This window comes from Melanostigma gelatinosum (genome assembly GCF_949748355.1).
Source record: "Melanostigma gelatinosum genome assembly, chromosome: 10".
Lineage (NCBI taxonomy): Eukaryota > Metazoa > Chordata > Actinopteri > Perciformes > Zoarcidae > Melanostigma > Melanostigma gelatinosum.
Genome location: NC_136643.1, coordinates 17,878,457 through 17,905,690, shown reverse-complemented (window position 1 = coordinate 17,905,690; position 27,234 = coordinate 17,878,457). Strand labels below are relative to the sequence as shown.

Below are 27,234 nucleotides of genomic sequence, written 5' to 3'. Positions count from 1 at the left end.
CCACATTGTAGATGATCAACCATTGGACAAAAAATGTCCGTCAGCCTTGTTTACTCTGGTGCTATGCTCAGAGCGTGCTTGTACCACCAAGGTTGGTTTGCACACAATCACACACAGTGACTCTCAAACACACGATCGAATACATTAAACCCGAGGTCGACAGCCAGCAGCATCGATCACTGAGCTTCTCCTCCCTAGAAAGGTCCTCAACACAACCCTGGTGTTCACTATCCCTCTTTAAACCAGGTTCTTGTCTTGTCTTCATCTTGTCTTGTAGTTTACTCGTACTGTTCAGGTTCTGAGAGCCTCTGAAAAGTTTCATTTTGTGGTCCATTTCCTTGTGCAGACAAATGCTTGAGATGGTGACAGCTATCAACCAGTTATTAATCAGATCTTGTATTGATATTTATGTATTAATATGATCGTTGGTGGTGTGCATGATTAGTTTTGTGACCTCCCACACATTCACAAAACCTAAATAAAGTCCCATCCTCCTGGCTGACAACAAGCAATTACGCTAATGAAAAGGCCTTTCTCAACAAGAATCTAAATTATAATGGTAATTCTGTTGGAACACTGCTTAAGTAAACACAGCAGGAGCTTCTGCATAATTTAATACTGATTCAACAAATCGGAGTTGATGCGCTTATTTCTACACAGGGACTTTAAACAGAGACTCATGCCCAGTCGCAACACAAAGCTGACAGAGGGATGAGACAGGCGGGAGAGAATAGAGGGATCTTCAAGTTAAACAACAGGATTTCACCGACACCCCTGGAGGCTTTTGTCGTCTAGTAGTGTCCACAGGCCTCTTGATTGAGCAATTCAGGGGCCACAGCGGAGGCTGTTTGTAGCTCAGAGGTACCGTCCACAATAAATCTCCTGACACAGATAAAGAGGACGACACATGTACACCGTAACACACTCACAAACACAACCCTCTCACGCTGCACTCGCTGCTTCAATCCAGTGTTCTTGTTGGAGGAACCGGAGCTTCACCTCACGCACATTTGTGGCGACACAGATATATATTTTGAAATCCTGAGCGCTGAGAGCTTCTTCTTCTATTTGATGTGAGATGACAGCAGGAGGCCCCTTTAGGGCTGCCATACATGGATCTCAATTTCAGGCACTGTGGGTTTACATGGGCAGTACTTCCTGCAATACGCTGGGGCAAAGGCAAAATTACCAACATTGGGTTATAAGGTACAAATGAATAGACGCTATAGGCTTCAGGTGATAGACCAAGAATGTGTTCTTTCAGGGGACTAACACTCATGCATTATGCACCGCAGTGCTTCTGTGTTTCAGATAAATTGATGAATGTGTTACAAAAAAACAAAAAGCCATTCATTTGTTTTTCCTCATACCTGCCTTCTATTCTCAGACCAATCTACAAGACACCAATCAACCCGTCCAGTCAGTCAGTCAAGTAACCAGTCAATCAATACAATGATCATAGGGTCAGAACCCCGTGCTCGTGGTGATAGCCTGGTCCCGACGTCTGAATCAATGCTCATATCTCCGATTTGTTCAGTCACTCAATTAATAAAGTATAACCAAATGGAAATTTGATCTGATTAGTAGTTTTAGTCTCCGCTTATCTCATGTTTAAATGATAACAGTTGAACAAGGTATTCTCGTCTCTTTAGGTCCTGTGAACAATCAATTTCCCCATAGTTGTCTCTTTATTGGCTGTAACCTCTGCCCAAACAGTCCACAGAATGACTAATTATTGGGCTTTTTTTTCTCCCCACACAAGTATCTGGCATGTCAATTTCCTCTCAGCCTCTGGATGTATGTACACAGTCAATCGATACTCCTCTTCACCTGTGTAATACTGTATCCATATCCTTTGCACCGCAGCAGATTCACAAAACTGTTATTTATATTTGTCTACCCTGCTTTTTTCCTACTCCTGGTCTCCTAATCTTCTTTTCTCTTATGCTTTTTCTTCTCCTCTCCTTTTCCTCCTCATTCCATCTCATTCAACCTTCCATTACTTGCTCCCTTTCCCCCTCCGTTTCCATCTGACATCAGCCATTTACTGCTCAATCGCCATCCTCCCCTCCCCCACTAACGTCGTGAGAAATACCAATAAGGGCCGTGGCTGTTTGGAGCCAGTGCTACATGCACCACCACTTCATACGCTCCTGCAACCTGCAAGAGTGCAGCAACTGAACTGAGCTGGCCCGTACCACGCAGAAAATCACCGGCTTCATAGCCGACCCCTGCCTACACAAGCACCACAGCGTGGGTGTGTGTAGGTGAAATTTTGGAAATGAACTAAAACAAAATCCAGAGTAAATCAAATTTTGGCATGTGACTGCATGGCAATGTGAGCCAAAAACAAAGGTATTAGTTGCTAGAAACAATAGTTTGGATAGTGACTAATATGTGGGTGATGTATTTGAAGTCTTAAAAACATGTTGTATTATGAAATAAAATCAGGCTGATAGTTGAATACTTTGTATTATACCCACAGACACCAATCCAACAGGCTGACAAACAACAGCTGATGAGGCAGAATCCTCAGCCAATCTAAATGAATGCTTAAGAGCCAATAACTCAATGGATTTGTGATCCCTTTGTCTTAACTTTTATTACATTCTTGTCAGTAACAATTACAGATTACTTAATGTTATTGTAACTTCCAAAGATTTAGCCTTAACACAAGTGCTGGAAATGTCATAATCCCTCACATCACATACACAGAGTCTTTTAGATATTAGATAATTGTGTAGCCTTTTGTTGATTTTTTGCACATGTGACTAAACTAGTTAGATGCATTTACGTGAGTATCTGTTAAGTACTTGAGAGAGCGCGAATGCATAGACCTGCTACTAGTCTGAACAGGACAATTAGATCCACAACATATTCTCTGTTCTCTCTCCTTGTCTATTGCCATAGCTTCAGGATGTTTTATAATTGAGATACTGTGCTGTAATTTCCTCTCACAGTATGCAGAGCTACATGCCAGTCCGCCCATTTAATTATTTCAGACAATGTGTCAGACTACACGCCAATTAAGTACTACAAGCTTCCTTCATGAAGAGCAGCGCTTTCTCTATCCATCTCGCTATGGCTGCTTTCTTACATTCTGTGTTATGCCTCCTTTAAAGACTCTGTTTGCTTTAATATATTCGCCATATCATATGAACCGTTGTATGAGGATAAATTGTGACAGACACATTTGCACATACAATACATTTGTGTGTGTTCTTGCTTTTGTCTTTCATTGGCCCTTGTTTTCTTATCCGTTTGTGTGTCCTTTTGTTCTTTGCGACAAAGCACTTTGTGACAAGTGCTTTAGAAATAAATCTTACTTGATTTGACTGCCAGGCAAATAATATGATGGGTATAACACCAGTGAACCCTGGTCAGGGAGAAGGGCAGGACGAGAGAGGCTTTCAGACAGCGTTATGCAGGTTGACTGCAAATTTAATTGGAACACTCATGAATTAAATGAGATCTCATGTTAAGAATGTACGTCGGGAATGCAGAGACCATTGATGGAGCACTTGTTTTTAATTTTAATCACGTTGTCTGAATAAGAGAAGATGGCTCTAATGAAGATGACTTCATGTGTAAATTGTGTTCATCCATGTGTGTGTGTGTGTGAGTGAGTGTTTGCATTTTCGTGGACAGTAGACTGCAATAAGAAAAGGTTTTCTCAGTAAATGTGAGCTTTGATAACTGTCCATTAAAACAGGTTTAAAATGTAGTTTAAGAGCAGCATCTTTACAACAGATTTAAGTCATCAAATGACAGCAGAAAACCTGTTGTTTGGCATTTATTTTAAATTATTTCTCCATTTCCAACATTTTCTGCTTTCCCCTGTTGCACAGTTTTGATGAGGTTCTATTGACATTACAGCACGACAAACATCCAGTTGATTTTATGAATTTGCTTTACAGATTAGAAAATAACTCAAATGAAACACCAGTCATGATGCCAGTATCAATTCCAACAATTACGGCTGTTATAATACAAACAGTGTATTACATAATATTATATTACAGTAAAGCATTCAATTAGAAAGCATTTTGAGAATAATAAATTATAATGAAATAAGGAATTATGTGAATATACACAGGAATTAATGTAAATGACCTGTCCTTGCTAGCGTGTCCCAAAAATATCTGATGTTATCCAACGTATGAGCAGGGAACGAGTTAAGGATTGGAAGTGTGTGTCCAAGAGACAGAAAAAGTGTTTAAGACATCAATGAATATTTTAAGAGAGAGGGAGCTGTGGGAGTAATGGACGAACTGAAAGAGAGTTGGGCTGCTGAGCGACGGAGAGATAATTTAATAGACGAACAGAGCAAATGTGTTGGAGGAGAGACAGAAAAGCTGGAGGGATGGGAGATGAATGAATGGCGGACTAATCTGGACTGAGCGATGGAGAGAAGAACTGACATTAATTTCATAAGATGGATGAACAGACAAATAGATGCATTGTGCAATGTTAAAAAAGGCTCCGAACCTGAACAGGCTGGTGACTAACTTAACGTGTGTGTGTGTGTGTGGTTTCACAGATTAAATGGTTTAGAGGTCAGGACACTTGTAGAAAACAGGCACCTCAAACATGTTTTAGACTGATGAGGTTTGGAGAAGAAAACAGAGAAATTAGAATTCTCGGACAGGAAACATATGAGCAATATTATCAAAAATTGTGTGCACAGATGAGCTTAGTCTCTGGACACTGATTTATATTGGGTAATGGTGAAATTTAACAGGCGCCACCTCTCCTGTGAATGCAGGTCAAGGGTTTTTGCACCGGTTTCACACAGGAGCAGCAATTGAGCTAAGCACAGTGACATATTAGACCGAGCAGAGGGCACTTGAGGGCGCTTCAGATGAGCAAAGAGGCCCCGGGGGTGAGCTGTGGTGTAGGGCATCCGGACTGACCAGAGGTTTTTTTTAGCAGCACTTGGGCTGACCAGAGGAGCACTCGGGACCCTCTGCTGTGAAATTAGGATAAAAAATGCTCAGTCTGTCAGCTGCTCTGGTTGCAACTCATGTCAAGGATGACACTTTTCTTCGGGTAGCATAAGGCGTTGCATTCATACAAAAGTGAAGCATGGAAGTTAAGATAATCCTTTGTTAGATCCACAGCGTACTTAATTCATAACTTGAACTGCCTCTTTTGTACCTTAGGATTCTATTTTAGGTACATTTTTCCTCTCACTTTATGCTACCATTTGGCTACCTCAACTGCCAGAACGACACTGAGCTCAATTACTATGCTGATGATTGTCCACTGTATCTCCTAAATGCACATCATGCTTTATCTGAGTAATTTAAGACTGACAGATCCTGGCAGTGATTTAAAATCAGAGATTAAATTGGATTGAAGCTTGCCAGAGAGGAGTTGAGCTCCACGTATCTCCATCCAAATGACTTCCTGCTGCACCTCAGCTCCAGCTTCTGGTTGTAATGACATAATGATTCAAACAGGAGAGGGCTCTTCAAAAGATGAAATGAAAGATATACTCTGCACAGGAGTGTGGGTAATCTGCATAGGTCCTATTCAGTTTACAGTGACGTTTGCTTGTTTGTGGTATTTTTTATTCTCCTAAACTTCCTGTTTAGTTCGGAAAAAACAGTTGGTCCTATCTGGCTCCTTGAATCATTCAGAAAATAAAACTATTCTAGAATAAACAGGAAGTTTCACTCAGGGGTGTAGCATAAAGTCCTGGACCCTGTTGCATATGCAGTGTCAGTGAGCAATAATAATAACAATGGCAAGGTAAAGGTAAAGTTAGGCTTCTCAGAGGAAATTGACAGTGTCCAGTATTGTTTTGTCGTCATGATTATTGAACTGATAACATCTCAGATCATGTTTCATTTGGTCTGTATTATATTATGGTAGGTTGGGTAAATTGGCGAAGCAAGCTCTGTAACGTTAGCTAGCTCAAGCTCAAGCAGCTGTTGTAACGTTAGCTAGCTCGAACTCAAGCAGCTGTGGTAACGTTAGCTAGCTCACAGCATAGCCAGCCAGGTTAACGGTCGTAAAGTTAATCCCCAATCATACTTCAGTGATATTGTAGTGAATGTGAATTCAATACAATACAGTGTTTTCTACTTTTGTTTTTAGTTGTTGGGAATTAAATGCAAAAGTAGCAGATTTTATTACCCTTCGTAAATAAACGGTAACATGCTGGTATATACCGTAAAATTACCGTAAAACCCAGTTGTTCGACGATCACATTCTGTAATCCAACTTTCCAATAAGACACTAAGATAATAAGATTGTCTCTGGTTATTCAATTGTTTAGAGTGTACACATGTGTATTTTATATTGTTCTGTGTTGATGAGGCTGCTTTATTCTCAGTGCACATATTATCTAGACTATTATGATGAACACTGGTGTGTCGTACGTCAGGCAGTGTGCAGTTTGTTGGTTGGTGGCAGTCTGTGCATGCACTGTAGGAAGGCTACTGTGTGTGTGTGCGAGCGCATATGGACTGTCTGTGTATGTACTGAATGTATACAATTATATTATTGTATGTTATTAAATCCATGATTACACAACAAGTCCAAATGAAACTGAGAAGGTGTTGTGGTCCCTGCACTATAGAGCGACACGTAGGAGTTTTCTGATCTGACACCCTCATCAGCAGGACGACGTGATTTGTCTGTCTCTTTCAAAACCAAATCACAAAAGCAACTTCATCAAGGTTAGGAAAACATTGTGGTTTGGGTTAAAATGACTTTGTCAACATTCGGGGACCTTTGTTGTCATGGTTATAATAATAAACACATGGCTAAGATTAGAGGACGATTGCGGTCATACTTTAAAAAAATCCAATGTCGACTGTCATTAGGAAACGGGAAGCAAATAGATGTTGACCCATCCATCCACCTCGACCTCCTGCCTACATGGTCTTTGTGAATGGAATGAGGCTGTATGCTTTGTGATAATTAATCAGCTGTGGATTGATTATCTTGATATGAAGGCTATCATCAAATCTAAACACACCTTATTACATAACAGGAAATAAACTCTCTGGGAAATATTCTACACTCACAGATTGTTTTGCTGCAAGCAACTTATCATTGAATCAATTTTTACATCAAACTCAGAGGTCTCTTTAGGTCCTTTACACAGATAAAAGAGTTTTGGTATCATAATCCAAGCTCACCCCAAATCATTTTACTTCAGCTGGGTAATATATCCATCAAAATTCATAACAGAGAATCAAGCATGCTTTCTAAACTGTTTGTCTCAAATCCTGTGACACCTTATTTACCCCTCTCAACTAACAAGACGTGGTGTGTCTTCAGATTGTGCAAATTGCTGTACCTTATTTTTACGCCCTTACATTCATAGCGTGGCGGTTTTAGAGTTATTTCACAGATTTTATTGATAACTTCTTTGGGTTGTTTCGGGGCTGACTTCTGGCTACAACCCTAACCTTTTAATCCATGAGCCTGAGCACAGCCTCAGATACTCATGCAGTGCTTTTTTTGGCACTTAGGTCAGTGTCATCCTTCTAAATCACATCTCAAACCCTCCTCTGGACAAATAAAGCATTTTTTTCTGCAAATTGACATGCATGTCTTTATTTTTCCTTTTTTAAAAAGATATACCTGCTTTAAAAGATCGGGGAAAGGAGAGTGGGAGGGGGGCTCAGGAGATGTGAGTGGAGGGCATCACAGAGGAATAAGCATACAAGTGCCCGGGCAGACAGAGAGGCAGACAGGCAGACAAAGAGATGGATGGGTGGATGGAAGATTGTTGAGGAGAGGAATAGAAAGTTCTGAACGCTGCTGCGCAGGCTGTGCTGACGTGAGGAGTGTTCCCAAACACAGTTAGTAGCGACTGCAGACCCACTGCATTACCATACTCACACACACACACATACACACACACACACACACACACACACACACACACACAAACATACACACATACACACAAACATACACACAAACACACACACACACACACACACACCTACACACACACACACACCCCTTCACACAAACACACAAACATACACACAAACACACACACACACACACACACACACACCCCTTCACACAAACATACACACATACACACAAACATACACACAAACATACACACACACACACACATTCACACAAACATACACACATACACACACACACACACACACATACACACACACACACCCCTTCACACAAACACACAAACATACACACAAACACACGCACACACACACACACACATTCACACAAACATACACACATACACACAAACATACACACATACACACAAACACACACACATACACAAACATACACACACACACACACATTCACACAAACATACACACATACACACACATACACACATACACACAAACATACACACATACACACAAACATACACACAAACATACACACATACACACAAACATACACACAAACATACACACAAACATACACACAAACATACACACAAACATACACACACACGGCCTAAGGGAGAAAGCTGCTTGCAGGCAGAGCTGAATAGCGACAGAATCACCTCTTCTGGTCCTGAAGAGGTGATTCTGTACTCCAGCACCATTTGTGTTAAAATGTGTGTGTGTGTGTGTGTGTGTGTGTTTGCTACAGGTTTGTGTGAGCATGCATTGAGTGTTTTTTTTCACAAGATGTTTCATTTGTCTGTGCATTATTTGTTTGTTTTTTTACGTCGAATGGGACCTTCCACAGGTGTGCGTAAAATGTGTGCAGCCATGTGTGTTCATGGACCAATGCGCTTTGTGGAAGTGTGTGGATTTGGGTGAGTATGTGTGTGTGTGTGTTTCCCTGCACAGGTCGGTTCTCTGCTCTCCATTCTCGTCAGTCTGTGCGTCCTCATGGAGCTATGAGTGCGTATCATTGGATCAGTAGCTGCTGCCTGCCACACTGTCCAATCGCATCTAGGGAGAGAGAGAGAGAGCCAGAGAGAGAGAGAGAGAGCGAGAGAGAGAGAGAGAAAGAGAGAGAGCGCGCGCGAGCGAGTTGGGGGAGGGAGGAGAAAGAAAGGAAGAGAGTGAGATTGATCATTTGAACGTCCTGGGCCTTGCAATCCTTTAATAAGAGACGCTTAAATTTCGACTAAATCCAAAACGTTATTTTTAATTTTTCCCATCTTTTCTCGGACTGAAGACTTGAGTTTTTTCTTCTTCTTTCTTTTATTGGGGTTATTCCCACCCAGGAGACGTGCCATCGCCACCACCACCACCAGCAGCAGCAACAGCAGCAGCAGAGGAATATCTCCAAATATCCCATCCCAGGCACGTCGGATAAACTGCAGTCGCGAAAACACGGTGGCGAATATTGCGGTGGGCGGGAACATGGTCCGTGGGATTTCACATATCTTACCCTGGCTGGGTACGTTACATCCTATATTGTCTCATTTCATTTTTGATCTTTTTTTTTACTGCAGCGAGGACGCAGGTTACAGCTTTGCATTTGAATGTGTGCGGGTGTGTGTGTGTGTGTGTGTGTTTTTGCCGTAGTCAGCTTCAGTGCAGATAAAGATTTAGTCAGGATATTGTACCTCACAACCAAGCGTTTTTTTTTCTACACTTGATTATTTTATTCTCTTAGTCCGTTTTCATGATTGAAATAAGAATGCATCGCGGATGTATCTGTTCTTTGCTGTGTATAAACATATAAGGGGAGGGTGGCAGGCGGGTTTGCCTTGATAAATGGAGCGTTATTCATCAGCGTGTGTGTGAACACCACTGGAATGTTAACTAGCACCTTGGACAGCCGACACCAAGACAATCGAACATGGGAGGAGCGATAGAACTGACCATGTTGGCACTCTAATATCTTTTCTGCTTACTGTGTGTGTGTGTGTGTCTGTGTGTGTGTGTGTGATTACACAGATATTGATGTTGTTGCTCTCTCTCTGTGTGTGTGTGTGTGTGTATGTGTGAATATTCTGCCCTAAGGCCCTTTGAGAGAGATAGCAGTGTTGGCTGGGGAGCAGCTGTGTGTGTGTGTGTGTGATAGAGAGAGAGATAGAGTGTGTGAGCATGTAGCGATCAAGAAAGTGTGTTTGTGCATCTTTGGATAGAGAAAAACATATGTGTGAGTGTGAGTGTGTGTATTATTAAGAGACATAAAGTGTTGTGTGCTACATCTGTGGGAGAGATAGAGAACCAAGTGCGTGTGTCACAGGCTTCCTACCTCATGCTACGTGCAGGTCAGGAGCCCCGTGGTGTATTCAGGGTTTAATTAAGCATGCCGTAACTCTCCATCGCCTCCTCCCCCCACCCCCCACACACCCCCACCAACCAGGTCCTGTGATCTGTGAAACAGTGCGTAGTGAGGATGTGACATATGTCTGCTGCGACCAGATACACACAGTCGCACGCACACACACACACACACACACACACAGACACAGATATGCAATTTCTTTGGGACACAGCAACTCTGACAGTCTGACACCGAGTTAAGCTGAGCGGACAACATCTCGTTTGCCCTATCTATCGCTCTTGCATCTATTTTTAACATGAACAGCAGCGAGGTAGCACAGCCTATTTTTCTGATGTGACGTGTAAGTTTGCTGCGTGTGTGTGTGCGTGTGTGTGTGAGTGCGTGCCTGACATTTTATCTATTTGACACTGTGATTATTCTAATGAAGACTAATTAAATCCGTCTCTCCCTCTCCTTCCATTTCTCTGCCTCTACGTCTCTCTTCCAGGAGTCAGCTTGGGCTTGTTATGGGGGTGACCGGAAGGAGAGAGTGACAGAGGAACAGTGATGCTACTGTTTACATAACGAGAGACTCACGCACACACACGCACACACACGCACACGCACGCACACACACACACACATGCTCAAATCGCTAGTCCAGGACATACACACTCGCTTAAACACTTCCACACATATATGCACACACACACACACACACAGACACGTATTCAAGGGACTCGCTGGCTGAGTCACCACACACTCAGTGGCACAGATTCACTGACTCACACACAGCACCAAACACAGACAGACACACACAAAAAAGGAGAAAGTTGTTTGCAAGAGTCAGGACTGTGTGTTGTGTGTGCTACGGGCCAAGCTGAGCAGCAGCTGTGTGTGAGTGTTGGATATCTCTAAAGGGTCAACACAGCTGTAAACGCCCTCCCGAAGGCCCTTCCCCCTCCCATCCTTTATCTCCCAACTTCCCCTCAACACACGATCATGTCCAAGTTGAGGACCAGGAGAACTCCCTCTTCCACGTCACCTCTCCCGTCCTTCTACTCCCCATTTGGGATTCTATCCCTCCTCCTCTCCCTCTGTCTCTCCCTTTCCCTCTATCCGCCCTCATCGGCGGAGCAGACCGTGCCTGTCATCTCCACGGTGCAGGGCCGTATCCGTGGCATTCTGACCCCATTGCCCTCCGACCTCCTGGGGCCCGTCATCCAGTACCTGGGAGTACCATACGCAAGGCCTCCAACGGGAGACCGGCGCTTCCAGCCGCCCGAGCCTCCTTTGTCCTGGCCAGGAATACGAAATGTGACGCAGTTTGCTCCGGTGTGCCCGCAGTCACTGGATGAGAGGAGCATGCTGGGAGATATGATGCCGTCCTGGCTCACGGCTAACCTGGATATAGCTGCCACGTACCTCACTCACCAGAGTGAAGATTGTCTCTACCTCAATATCTACGTGCCCACTGAGGAAGGTGAGTGAACTCCAAAGGTGTTGGAATTAGAATGACTTGTTTTAGTTCATTCACATGTGAGGTCAGAACAGAGTGGCAACAAAGTGGCACTGCATAACCTAAGAATGACCGCAAGATGATTTTGAGGCTGACATGAGATTAAATATGGAAGTGTCCTGTAAGGTCACAGACAAATCCTTGTTGAATAAATAAATAGAAATCTATTTTTTTAAACCTGGAGCCCATTCCCCTCCACCCCTCTTAATATGCAGACACCTGCGTCAGTCGCCAAGGGGTTCACGCCTTTCCTTGTGGAGGAAAGTGGGAAGGACACAGACTCACTCATGCATATATATTGGTTCATACACATGCATGTGACCCCCCCCCCCCCACACACACACACACACACAAACACACGATAGCAAGCATGAGCACCCTCACAGCCTCAATTTATATGCACCCACTGAGAAATGAAGGAAGGGAGATATGAAGCATCGGGAAGCAAGAGAGCCACAGACTTCCTGTTTTTGTATGTATAAACCCACCGAGTGATTAAAGGCTGAGATACATACAAATGGACAGGTGGACAGTCAAACAAACACACACACACACACACACACACACACACAGTCGATAAGGACATTTATTCAAACAACAGACAGAATGGAGGCAGAAGGAAGGTGGGTGGACCTTACACTCACGCACAAAACGTGATTCTGTATAGCACTGGCATCAAGTGCTTCAGTGATGTCACCTTGAACATTGGTTTGAACACAATGTGAGCCCATATGTTGCTGCAAATATCTATCTATCTATCTATCTATCTATCTATCTATCTATCTATCTATCTATCTATCTATCTATCTATCTATCTATCTATCTATCTATCTATCTATCTATCTATCTATCTATCTATCTATCTATCTATCTATCTATCTATCTATCCCTCCATCTATCTATATCTATAATCCTCTGTCTCTCTCTCTCTCGCTCTCACTCTCTCTCTCTCTCACTCTCTCCCCCAGACATCCATGAGGAGGGGGGTCAGCGGCCGGTGATGGTCTACGTCCACGGGGGCTCGTACACAGAAGGCACTGGCAACATGATGGATGGCAGCGTGCTGGCAAGCTACGGCAACGTCATTGTCATCACGCTCAACTATCGCCTAGGAGTACTGGGTAAAAGGATATCTCTTCTCTAGCTAACATCTCTTCTATATTTTTTAAGTAGAACCCGGTACTTAACGGTAATATGACTGTACATTTATTTAATATGGCTGTAGCTGCATTTCAAAATACCCCCCCCCCCCCCCCAGCCTGTCAGCATCACTGTTAAAACATACCTCTTGATTCGATATTCCAATCCTTTTTTATCCAATTGAGTTATTCTGCAATAGAGATCACTATATCTTGACAGAGGCATGCCTTCTGGGCAAATACAACCAGGACGCAATCGATAGTGAAACAGTCCACCTTTTAAAATGGCTGTATTTGTGCTTCAACACCACGCTCCACCTTTAAGCAAAAACAAAAGCAGTACAATCATTGCCCAGGTGCTCTGGGTGCATGCACCCACACGATGGTAATTCACTTTCTTTTTTGGGCGATGAATGGGTAATATTTAGAAATGCAATGTACACTCATCTTTTGCATTCATGTAAGTTGGGGAATTCGCTGTTTTTTTTCTTTTAAAAAATAGCAAAGGGATAGATGTATCACCTGCTAGAAGACGAAGCTAAGAGGAGGTGGTGTGATGTCCATTACAGTCAATCAATAGATCTCAAACTCCAGTTAGGTACTGATTAATGCTCACATATAATTTTCACTTGTTTTTATAGAAAACCAGTCAGTGTTCCTTTTTCAATTCAGTTTTATTGTTTTTTTTTGCTGTGGGTTGTCAGGTTTTAATTGGGTGACATATTTATTACTGAAGTTAATTAGCTAGTAATGCTGTTTATTTTAACAATAAGGATTTATCGGCAATTGTTCCTCACTTTGAATTTTACACATTTCTTTACATTTCTATTATATTCACCATCTGGATTGTTTAATCCTTCAGCGAGCTGTGCAATGTGAACAACATTAGTGAGTTGTTTTCACCCAGAGTGTTCAGTATTGGTGTCCCTAGTGGAAATAAACCCCCTGACGCCATTTTCCCCACTACTAGCATTGATTCAAATCTGATCCGTGATACCGCCATGACTCTCTGACTCATTGCTCTCTGAACAGTGAAAATCTGATTCCCTGTGGTTTTTCACATTTTAGACAGCTATGCAAAGCACCCGGGCTGAACAAATAGAATATCTTAGAATCCTGGTATTTACGCTTTTTGCAGCTGTAATTCTAAATATGCCAAACCCTGAGCACGGTCACAGGGAGGGTGACATTGAAGGCATCATTTACTTTAGTAAAGAGTCGTTTGTGTGAGGACAACATAACTTCATATTGGCTAAGTCAGATACACAAGCTGCACATCACACCATTGGCTGGGTTAAATCATGTCCTCACTCTCATTAGGAGTTGCCCCTCTTTGATGAATCATTTGAAGAGATTCATTAAAATGTCCCAGGAGGTTAATACAATGTGTGTATTTAGCCTATTCAACAACATTACAAATTATATAATCTATACACCATTATCCCTTTAATCTACTTGACTGTGTTGATTTATGTTACAGACAGTGACACAATACATGCATGTGAATAAGGCTTTTGATAAATTGTGTGTAGATTCATCAATTAAAATGTACTTCCTATAAGAGAGCAACAGTAAAGGAAAAATTCTTACAGCATTTGGCTGCACTTTCCCTTAATTATTTAGTGCACTTACTTAGCTTACTACCTTTTTTATGCAGTTTTTATTGCACATTTAGATCATGTGAACACTCAAATCATGTTAATACTGTAAGAGAGATACTTCTCTCTCAGCGGGAAGGAGCATTCTGGGTTGTACTTTAATTAGTTGGAGCATGTTTATGAAAATGGAGTGGAGTAGATTTGTTCACATCATAAAAGGTTAACAAGGTTAACAATCAACAAAAAGTTATTGATTTGAGTTCATGAGGTCCATTCCTTCTTTTCTGTATTTTAGAAGCTTTCCAGGCTTTTATTAGATATTGATTTGATGTGATAAATCTGCATCTGCTTTGTGGGTGAAACAACTGTTTAATTCTGACCGTGGGGATAAAACAGTCGCTACAGCTGCAATCCTCATATCGAGCGAAAACAAAGCCAATCCAACGTGCTTCTTTTTTTGTCTTCATCTCCATCCTCCAACATGATCATCACCATCATCACCATCATAATCATTCATCGTCACCACGAGCAGTGTCTTCCTCTTCCTCTTCCTCATCATTGTCATCATAAGTTGGATGCATGAGGTGAGCCCATATATTCAAAGGGAATCTTATTGTACACTGCTGGGCATGTTTCCAATGAAATGATTGAAATTGATGACACTGAAAAATGTGAAAGTACATCTAATTAATACGAAGGCATTCTGAAACAGTTTTTACAACGACATTGTTATAATTTACTTATAATGTCCGTTTTGCATGAAATTAATGTCTGACAAATTTCACACAAGTGATGAAATGTATCATTTTAACGGCGTCGCCGTTCTTGCTCATTATACTCTTGCAGTCTGTGTTCAAGGCCAGCTTGAGGTTCAGAGAATTAAGCTTCTGCAGCAATGAGATATACCGGAGTGCAGTGAGCCATTAGGATCCTTGTTGTTGACTCAACACCGTCAGCAGTAAAGGGAATAAGGGGTAGCTGCGTTGTAACTGTATGTGTGCGCTTAGGTTTGTGTTGAGTTGTGTGTAAATTGATTTTGCCTTACATGATTACGATTCTACCTCGTTGATTTCATCCGGTTTGCAAGGGACTGTAGGGGAGGCCCATCATTTTTCATTAACATCTCTTCTATGATGATACAAAGTATTTAAAAAAGCATTTTTAATCATGCATTAATTCATCTTAACAGTGGAGATGCCATGATGTGGGAATCACCTCCCCGTGTGTTTGTACAGTGTACGATGACTTTCCAAAAAGCCAGGACAAAACTCTTTTGATCGAACAAATTCTTTATACAGTTTGCTCAATTCTCAGTGCGTTTTTTTAAATTTCACAAGTCGTTGAACTTAAGTACCATGTGTTCTACTGTGTGTAATAACAATATCTCCCTCTCTGTCTGCCTGTAGGATTTCTTAGTACAGGTGACCAGGCGGCAAAAGGGAACTACGGCTTGCTGGATCAGATCCAGGCTCTGCGCTGGGTGAAGGAGAATATCGCAGCCTTCGGAGGAGACCCAAGCAGGGTCACTGTGTTTGGATCGGGGGCCGGGGCCTCGTGCGTCAGCCTGCTCACCTTGTCTCACTACTCTGAGGGTAAGGAAGAACCATGGACAAAAGCCCTGCTCACATTGTGTGTTTTAATCAGTTTAACTTACTTCCTGCTCTGAAAAGGACTACAGGCCTACAGACAGTTGGGCACCTATGATAGTTGGCAGCCAGGTGGGTGCTGTGAAAGCTGTGACACTCATGGTTATGGAACCTTTCATGGTCTCCAGTGGACCGATACAGCTTTCATTTACTGGTAGAAATGCCGGAATCAGCCTTTGAATTCTCTGAATAACACAGCCTGCCTGTGACTCATATAGCTAAGAGCTGTATTATTTTAAACTGTTGACCCGTACCTTAAACCAGATGCTCGAACCATAACCCGTCATCCTTTTGAATAATGCATATCTGTGAGTTCACTGTCTTCTTGCTGTGGGAATAGTTCTGCATCTGTTTCTGTATGCAAATGTAGCGTGCAATCCTATGGATGCATTCATGCATGCGTGCGTGGGTGCATTTGCATCCATAAATGTATAAATGTGTGTGCCTCAGTGTATATGGTTCTTACACCCATATTTGTATTCATGTGTGTGTGTTCATGTGTACCTCAGACCTGTTCCACAGAGCCATCATCCAGAGCGGCAGCGCTTTAGCCAGTTGGGCTGTCAACTACCAGCCAAGCAAGTACGCCCGGCAGCTCGGGGAGCGGGTGGGCTGCGGCATCGACGACAGCACTCAACTGGTTGCGTGCCTTCAGGGCCGGAGTTACCGCGAACTGGTGGAGCAGAGCATAACGCCGGCCAAATATCACACGGCGTTTGCCCCGGTGATTGATGGCGACGTTATACCGGATGACCCCCAGATTCTGATGGAGCAGGGAGAGTTTCTGAACTACGACGTGATGCTGGGGGTTAATCAGGGCGAGGGCGTGAAGTTTGTGGAGGGCATTGTGGACTCAGAGGACGGTGTCACGGCTGAGGACTTTGACTTTGCAGTGTCAGACTTTGTGGATAGTTTATATGGATACCCAGAAGGCCGAGATACGCTGAGAGAGAGCATAAGGTGAGTGCGTCTGTAAATGTCTGAATGTATTTGAGGAACAGTTTGAAGAGAGAAAAAGAAAATAAGGAAGAAAGTTTGACATTTTGCCCAGAGTTAGATGAAAAAAACGATACGACTCTCATGTCTGTTTGTTAAATATGAAGCGATAGTCAAGAGATGGTTGGCTGACAAGACAGACAACAGCTAGCCTGGCTCTGTCCAAAGGTAAGTAAATCTAGCTGCCAGTATCTCTACAGTTCACTGATTAAAATGTCATATCTCGTGACTTTGATCGGTATACAGACCACGGTGTAAAGTTGACAATGGGGTTATGTTGCTGGACTATTTCTTGACCGGCAGTAGTGACATCCTTGAATCTTGGTGTCAATTTTCTCATCTAACTCTTGGCAAGAAAGCCAACAAGTGTATTTATCAAACTATTCCTTCAAATGGATGTTTAAAATAATTGATTTACAAATATACGTATTCCCTTATTCACTTTAATAACAATACAAGATTTGTTGATGGATTCGTTGAAAGCTAACTTCAAATGTGTACACTAAAGGTTCATGTACACGGACTGGGCAGACCGTGACAATGCAGAAACCCGGCGGAAGACTCTGGTAGCGCTATTCACAGACCACCAGTGGGTGGCGCCAGCGATCGCCACAGCTGACCTCCACGCTCAGTATGGATCCCCCACCTACTTCTACTCCTTTTACCACCACTGCCAGAGTGACGCCACGCCGCCCTGGGCTGACTCCGCCCATGGCGATGAGGTAAATTGATGTCAAAGTGTTGAATTGCTTTACAGAAATGACATTAGTGACAGTTGTAGTAGTAGGGTGGTGAACGTAGTGGCACAGAACATGATATGAGTCATCAAGGAGCGGAGTAAAGATAGGACATTTTGCTTTGGGTACTTCAGACCGAGGCAAAAATGAAGGGGACTAATGTCCCACAGATTTTAGAAATACGAATGTGATGAATCAGGAGCTCTCGGTCGAGATTAACCGTGAAGTGCTGCTTCATATTGATTTGTTCAAAGTGCTTAATAAGTGGAATCAAGCAATCCTCTACAGCACAAAATGAAATGTTCATGGAATGTATTTTGCTGCAGGTCTGATGTAACAGCTTATGTTTACCACTGTGGTGATGATCGTTTATCACAGTAGTCTTTTCCTCTGTACTTAGTAACAAAGTAACAAAGTATTTGTACAGGTGTACACTTGCTTGTGTTATGCACAGCGCACTCGATGTGTATGCATTTGTTGTTGGTGTTTGTGGGGGTAGATTTCACTCCAGATGATTGGGGATGATTTATCACTGAATATGGATTCAGTGACTTCAGGTTCACTGCAGTTACACGTGAAGCAGTATTTGTCTTTGCTAGGATGAGGTTAGAGTTTTGTCATGATTCAGTTCGGGTTCCGGTTACAGTCAAGAGAATGAATGTAATCTGTTGGCTCCTATTGTACACCATCCTAAAACGTGTGTGCGTATGTCTGCATAGGTGCCCTACGTGTTCGGCGTGCCCATGGTGGGACCCACCGATCTGTTCAACTGTAACTTCTCCAAGAACGACGTGATGCTGAGTGCCGTTGTCATGACTTACTGGACCAACTTTGCCAAGACTGGGTGAGCTATTAAAATGTTCACTGATGTGAGACGTTGGTTTCAGTGAGCAAATCCCACTGAGAAGAGTTTTTCCCTCTTTTGCCTGACTATACTGCGTAAAGACAATCAAGAGAACAAGAACAAACAAAGCACAGCTTCAGCATGACTCAGTTCTCTTTATTTCTACCTCCTTAGACACAGAAAACCGTTTCTAATTTCTGCTATCGATATCTCATCCCCACCCACATGTAGAACGTGTCTCATGATAACTGATGAAAGCCGGGCCAATTGATCACGTTTTAAAAGATGAAAGAAAATGCACAGTTGTCAGTTAGACATTATCCTCCATCTTGGACGCGCTGCAGAGACAAGGTTTTGGCAACGCAGACTGTTGCTGTAACTGTGGACAGCTCACTCTCGATTTTACAGGAACAAATCTCCTCCTGGCTCGAAGAAAGACAGCCAAGACTCAAGTCTGTGGTGTCATCAAGATGAACAGCATAGTGCCTCTCTCATACGTTTTCTTTATGTGTAATTTGTTGGACTGATTGGTAGTTAACATGAACGTGGGCATGGAGTGTAGTTATCTGGCTGGGTTCACGCAAAGAGAGGTCGATCAAAACCGCACGACATCGAGGAGACGATAGCAGGGTTTGTTTCGCATTAAGTAAATGTATTTCCCACAAATGACGCATAGGGTAAATGCAATGGTGCCAATTTGAAGGAATTTGTGCAGGAGGCAGATCAGCCCGTATCCATTTCTCTATCATTTTCTCCCCATCAAGATAAGTAACATTTGAATTGCATAGAAACAAAGCTTTTTAAGAAATACTGGGCTTCATTTGAAATGGAAGTTTGAGCTGAGTGAAGCTGAGATTTAATGACGCGTGAGAGGAGAACACCTGAATTTTAGAGCAACACAAATAATGAGCTGACAGACAAAGGATATGTTGCTGTGTCTTTTCTTTCAACTGGTCTCTGACGTCTGACGAGAAGACAGTACTTTAGGTACAATCATGAAAGCAGCACTGCAGACACATTTTGGCAGAGGGTGCACACAGGTTCTCTGTCATGTCAAAACCTCGATGTTGCTTGTCTTCCTTGCGCCTTGGCTGAGAAAGTAAAAGAAGCCCTGCTGTAGACAAAGACCTTGAGGAACGCCACGGTCATGTCATAAAGGAAGAATGACAGATTGGCCAATGTTTGATTCATCTTCTCTTCTCTTCTGTTCACATTTTTAGAGGAAGAGGATCTCAGTCTCTACTTCACTTCACCGCCTCTCCTCTCCTCTCCTCTCCTCTCCTCTCCTCTCCTCTCCTCTCCTCTCCTCTCCTCTCCTCTCCTCTCCTCTCCTCTCCTCTCCTCTCATATCCTCTCCTCTCCTCTTCTTTTCTTTTCTCTTCCCTCTTTCGGCATACTCATTCAGTCATGATCAAAACTGGTGCAAAATGATACAGAGAGCGTATTCAACACATTCAATCAAAATTAAAATGATCTGCCAGTGGCTAAAAAAGCATCTAGATGTCCAATTTATTAAATTGAAAGTGAAATGATCTGCCAGTAGCGAAGAATACTACAGTTGTAGAAAGGATCCACATTAAAACTTTAAGAACCCCGACAGTCCACTCTGATAAGAGCACCTTTATCTCTCCACTCTGACATGATATACAAGATAAAAGTAATTGTTGAGGATGGACCCTCTTTCTGCAGCGCTTGAAGTGAGTAATTACCAGTAATTAATCCAATCGAGGCTCACTCCACTGAGACTTCTTCAGATTTACAGAGACATCTGCGCTCTAGACCTTAATCTAAATCACCACAGCACCTTGCTATCTCACAACGTACAAAGTTAGGACTGAGCTTGTACATATTTTGACTCTGACATTTAAATAAAAGTCTTTAGTCAGGTGCATTATGGCAATCATATTGCATCAAGTTAGCTGTCTCTTGCCCAAAGCCTGTGTTGTGATCGCAGAGCAAAATCGCTGTGGAGGGTTGTTCAAATTTCAGTGCGCACTTCAATTATCAATGTGGAACTTTCTCTGGAGAAAGATTTCACCCGGTTGAGAGCACCTCAGATGCTGATGGAACTCTGCAACAGCTCAATTTAAGGGAGAGGATATGATGCTCCCTGATGTGTAGTTTGTAAGTCGCTGTGTATAAATCTTCCGCTCGCGTGTGTGTTGCTAGGTCTTTACGCTAGCTGCCTTTTTGCACCGTTCATAAGGTGATGATTGACAAGTGAGCGTATAGCGTGTAACTGGCCAGTCTGCGAAGATGTGCCGACCTTTCATTGACGTCTTTTCTAGCTGCTGACACAAATAAGTCGTAAATTGTCAAATAAATTCCTGTCCGTATGTGTCATGGAGGTGATTTTTCAGGATATATTCACGACGCAACACACACATCCACCTTAAATCAGATATCTGACAGTCGACTATCCACACACAGCTGCAGCAGTTTCATCCGTGCATTATGTAACTGAATTGTTTTGTAACAGACATATTAAGTGGACAAAAATCAATGATCTGCAACTGAATCACCTCTGAGCTATATGTTTACTGGAAAATGAAACTTGTGTTGCTTTTTGCAAATATTTCTTGCCACAATTTTGTCTTTTGTTACTTTGATATTGATTTAGAAAGATGTGTGCCAGCTCTGATGAAATGATTGGACAGCATTAGAGAAAGTCATATCTCTAGAGGGTAGGCAGCTGGGAAAAAGTCTTCAGTAGCTCCGTTAGCAGTCTCGGACATCTGCAAAACTTAAAAGCATTAATAGTATTTATGGTAGAACACAGAATCATTGCACTACAATCCTGTATTTTTAAATTATGACCCTTGATTGTAAATATGTGGGTGGAAACTCTGTATTATCTCTCTCTCTCTCTCTCTCTCTCTCTCTCTCTATATATATATATATATATATATAAGCAACATAACAAAAAAAGCACATAACCACCACCCATCCAGAATAACTCATTGTGTTTTTCTCTTTCTAGTGACCCAAACCAGCCGGTTCCTCAAGATACTAAGTTCATCCACACTAAACCTAACCGTTTCGAAGAAGTGGCCTGGTCTAAATACACCCCTAAAGAGCAGCTGTATCTCCATATTGGCCTGAAGCCCCGTGTCAGAGACCACTACCGTGCCACCAAAATCTCCTTCTGGCTCCAGCTGGTCCCTCACTTGCATCATGTCAACGAGCTTCTCCAGTCGGTGTCCTCCTTCACGCACAGTCCCTCTCCACAGGATGACACGCCTTATTCCTACACTAAGCGTCTAGCCAAAGGTTGGCCGCCTAGTAGTACACGCCATCCAGGCTCACAAGGAGGTACTCCACAGCCGCCAGAGTCTGCATTAGGCCAAGGTGGAGCGGAAGACGGGGTCCGCGTCCCTCCTGAGGACTACTCAACTGAGCTCTCAGTGACGATCGCGGTGGGAGCGTCGCTGTTGTTCCTTAACATCCTCGCGTTCGCAGCACTGTTGTACAAGAAAGACAAGAGGCGCCTGGAGCATCGTCGGCCACGTCCCCTTCCTCCCCCAAGACGAGACATCACGCCTGCAGATGTCGCTGCTCACCTGCAAGGGGAGGGACTGATGTCATTACAGGTGAGTCGTGCGTTTTTTTGTATTCATTGTGCGTGTGTGTGCATTTTCTTTTTACCGTAAGTGAAGCAAATGTGTGGAGTTTCTGTGCGCTTCTGTAGCTACATTTAATTTGTAGTCAAAGTAATCCATGCTTATTGTTAATAATTGCACACATTAATATAATATATGTTTTTAAGTATATAGCCAGTTGAGGTTGTCACTGAATAAACTACTTTGTTGTCAGTGGAGAAGCTGCCAGTAGAGTAGAACACAGTCATCTGCAGACATTATCAGTGCAAGGATGTGTGTCTTTGTGTGTGTGTGTCAGTTTGTTTTGATGCATGTGCGTGTGAGAGCTGTGTCCAAGTGCCTCAATTGCTTCCAATTGCCTCCAATTCATCGACTGACTATTTGGCCTCTTTTGAGCTCAGTTAATGGCTTTGAAATCTCCCACAGTGAGTGCTAGATGTCAGAGCTTTTATAAAGCAGACAAATGCTGTTAATTGCCAATTGAACCACAGTAATGTAGCTTGACATTGCAGCCGCTTTTATAATTGTATTGGATTATTGGAAATATCTTTGTGTGGTGTTTTGAGCTTTTTGGGCACCACCAGTAGACCTGACGCGACGAGGAATAATCAGATCTTTTTGTATCAGCAAAGCTTATTGTGATGCAATATATGCATGCTAAATGAAAATGATTGACAATAAGTCAGGAGTGGTTTTAATGATGATGACAGATAGCAGTGATACAGTTTGATTCGATTGACTGAGGATTGAACATCTTTGGGATTTCAACTGTTGAACGGTTAGATGATATGTGATCTTGGGCTTTGGGAAATGTTGATGACGTTTTATGTCATAAAAATAAATAATTGTTTAAATAATTGAAGAAATGAATTGGTAGATTGATAAATAAGGAAAATACTTTGGTATACCATTCAACCTTTTAGGTGAAGCAGCTGGAGTGTGATGCTGCATCAGCAGACGAGAGGAACAACACTCATCACCATCACACTCTGGATACGCTGGACGCCCTGGACGGCATGGACACCCAGGACATCTACAGCACACTGGACACCGTACGCCTCACCTGCCCGCCCGATTACACCCTGACCTTGCGCCGCTCACCCGACGACGTCCCCCTCATGACCTCTCTGACCCCAGGATCACTGCCTGTGACTCCTGGGTCCCACCCTGTTACCCGGGCGACGCCGATGACCCCCATGACGCCTGGATCAGTGGTGGGGATGAGGATGGGGCATCCGCACCAGGGATACACACACCATAGCCCATATAGTAATACACACTTGCCACACACGCACATCTCCACGCATACACACTCCACCACGCGTGTATAACCGCAGCAAGATACTTGCACACACAAGGACATAATTACAACACACACACTCATACTAACACACGCACAAACACAGACACGCAAACACACACACACACACACACACATACACATAGACAAAACAAAAGACTTAAATACCTCTACTAATTACCCTGCAGGATTGTTTCAGATGGAGTCACAGAAAGACATTTTCAGTAACAGGATGAAAAGACAGACAGCTGTGTGTTGCATGTCGGGAACTAAAGACAAACTGGATCCCGGGAGATGCAGTTCTATGCATCACTTGCTCATAACCTTGAACGAGATGAGCCAAGGCATCCATCAAATGTCTCAAAACCTGCTTTGGATATTATATCTTCTGCTTTTTCTACACCGGAGGAGGAAGAGGAGGAGCGCTGTGGCAAAAAGGGGTCAGTTATGGATCAGTTTACATCTCCTACTGTACCTGTGCTGCACGCTGAGGCAGTGCTGAGACGGATCAGAGCACATGCAGATGCAGATGTAGATGCAGAACTCAGCTAAGAAGTGCCACACACACAGACTGCTGATGTCAACTTGAACAACCTGTGAAATGTGAATGCAGCATTTTTTTTCTTTCCATTAAAAGATCAAAGGCCCTATCTGCCAAGGATCAAACTAAGCTGAGGAGAAAATAACAAATTTCAGAAAGAGATGGATGTAAAGAAAGACAGAGTGGAAAAGGGGATTGACAAAAAAAAAAACATCAGCTGAAGGAAACGTTCGTCAGAAGGTGGGAAAGAGATTACGATTTTACTGAGAGGGATTTAACAGCTGTGAGAGTGAGCAAGACAAAGTGAGATAGAGTGAGATGGAAAACACAGAGATGGGGAGTGTGCAAAGAGACAGAAATTAGCTTCAGAAGATGAAAGGGCCTCTAAAGTGTTGTCAGATTTACTGAAGAATCACTCTAACCAGCTATGTGTTAAACTCTTGTAAATAGAATGGAAAGATACAGATGATATATTATGATTTATAGCATTTACCTGCTGTTGCATTCAAACATGACTTATTTAACCACATAAATGCTTTCATTTCAGATATTACTATATTATTGTATAGGTGTCCTGAAGCAAGGCTGGTTGTCTTTCTGTCTCACCCACTGTAGTATGTACACAGTACTTTTATTTAAAGGCTATATTTGCTATGCACAGCCATTTCAATACGTCTTAGCTGTGTAAACATCTTGATACTGTGTTTAGTAGTTGAAGTAGAGGCCATTTTCACACCATCTACTGTTGTTTGACCATCTGATGATGTGCTAGTACTGTGTAGATAATGCAATATTGGTTTGACGATTGAGCACCAGTCAAAAACCATGACCCATTAATCCCTTCCCTGTCTCCTTTCCCCCTCGCTCCTAAACGTTCTCTTAAAGGCCTTACCCTTAACTCCTAATAAACCCAACCTTAATTAATGTCTCTGCAGACAGACAGGCGGTGATGATTCAGGAGGTTCAACGTCACAGCGTGTCATCAAAAACTTGAGAATGCTTTTCATTTTTCGTGTTACGTTTTACCAGGGCCCCCAGTAATTATAGAAGAGCCCCTGCTTGAACTACCTAATGCTGACTGAAACCTTGTTAATTGTTGAAGCTTAAAATTCCTCCACAGTGTCACCCTATAATCTGAAGGAAGAAACGTGAGTCTGTCAGCTACATTTTGAAAGCCTGGAGTTTGGTTTACTACCTGCCACCATGTTGTCAATTATTCTGAGGCAAATTTGATTCATTAGCAGCAGCCTGGCAGGAGCTGAGGAGGGATGATCAGCGTGGCTTTGCTTGATAGTTTGACTTGACATTGAAGGCAAACACAACTCCCCCCCCCCTCCTTAATATCCTCTTAATGGAGCTATATTTTATCACGTACATATGCTTTAGAAGAAGTGAAATGAATTATTAAAAAGCCACCACCAACATGTTGTGGAAATAATGATTGATTCGATTTCAGAAAGGAGCTGGAGGTTTTCCTGCTGACTTCACAGCGAGTGCTTGAGGGCGGTGGTGGTTACTGCTTTGTGTCATCGTAATGAGATTTGCAGCATTGAGAAAATCTATTTCAACGAATTCATATTGACAATCCATGTGCCAGAGATGTGGTGCTGTCATGGCTGCCATTAAGAAATGACAAATGCTCAAACTCTGTCCATGTGGTTGCTAATGTGAAGATAAAAACCTTATAAGTCAACTAAACAAGAAACCCGAAGTCCCAAACCTTGATCCTAACCGGTAACTTAACCAAAGGCCTTAACCCTGATATTGTAACTTCCCTGTTCTATCCTTTTTTCCCGCTCTTTCCTTCCCCTAACCCCATCCACCCCCTCCCTCCCAGCCTCATCTGTGTGACGTCATGCCGCTTTGTCGCAGTGTGGCCTATTTAACCTCCTCTCATCCTAAGTAACTTCTTCATGAGAGATTTTAGTTAATTGTCAACAGAATACATCAACGATGAAAGCCGAACAATTTGTGGATGACAAGCAAAGAACTTTTACAAAATGATATAAAAATAACATTTTATGTATGTTTGATTGACTGAATATTTCTGTCATATGGGTTTATTGACTCAGCGGATGGCTGGATTGTGTCAAGCATAAAACATTTTTGCTGCATTTTTGAAAAATAAAAATATCAGTATTTTACAATTTATGAGCATTTTAAATGTCTTGTATGTCTTAATTCAGAATACTGTTCATAGGAATTTAGAGGAGATGTGGGGGGGGGGGGCTTTGCTAATTGCATCCTATTTTTAATATTTAAAGTGATTCCTTAGCACAGAATTAAAGTAATGCACACATATGAAATTACCAGTGATATTGTTGTTCTTTTGTTTTAAATTAGGGGTTTTGGTGATCAAACATTTACATTTTCTAAAAAGTGGTAGAATTTACACTAATCCTCAAAAAGATTTTAGAGAATAATTAGCTTTCTTGCGATCTATACACTGAATCTGAAGCTATAGCCAGGACGGTGTGCCTGGATTAGCAATTAAGAGTGAAAGAAGAGGGAAAGTATAGTCTGGCTCTGTCTAAAGGTCACAAAATAATCCACCTACCAGCACAATTAAAGCTCACCAATGAATTATTATTAATTAAATATTGTTTATGCACAAACAACGGAAATAGTGGTTTTATCTGTAGTTATGTGCCGAAATATTCCTCGGCTGGGATTAGTGACTGGTCTCCAACATTTGTACACTTTGGTTTTGTGTATTTTGATAAAACATTGTCATTTTAGTGAACCTTCAGAAGTGCTAGGCACACTTTTTTTGTTCTTTTAACAGAGCCAAGCTAGCTTTTCCCCACTGCTTTCAGTCTTCATGCTAAGCTCATCGGCAGCAGGATGTAGCTTCATATTTAGCGTACAGACATGAGTGGTATAAATCTCCTCATCGAACTCTCAGCAAGGCGAATAAGCGTATTCCCCAAAATGTCAATCTATTCCTTAAGATTTAAAAGCAATGTCAAAATAATTCTATATGGATTATCTTTAGCTTTGCTATATAGAGCATATGTTGTGCAATTACTTAAGTCCTTACTGCAGCAAAATAGGGAGATTTTTCTGTAAATCACTGGGACCAGAAGCCCCTGCCAGCTGGCCAAGGAGACCCTGTGAGATG

The 27,234-nt window shown here is 42.4% G+C and overlaps 1 protein-coding gene across 1 annotated transcript; it reads left to right on the top strand.

Moving 5' to 3' along the window:
* Positions 1–11,196: 11,196 nt before the first annotated feature.
* Positions 11,197–23,627, top strand: LOC306783375 (neuroligin-4, X-linked-like; the record flags this gene model as incomplete). Its single annotated transcript, XM_079276995.1, has 8 exons — positions 11,197–11,677; positions 12,682–12,834; positions 15,857–16,042; positions 16,606–17,056; positions 17,601–17,814; positions 18,549–18,673; positions 21,654–22,263; positions 23,196–23,627. 8 exons carry the CDS (start codon positions 11,197–11,199, stop codon positions 23,601–23,603), a joined length of 2,628 nt encoding a protein of 875 aa, XP_079133121.1. The 3' UTR covers positions 23,604–23,627.
* Between the last annotated feature and the right edge of the window lie 3,607 nt (positions 23,628–27,234).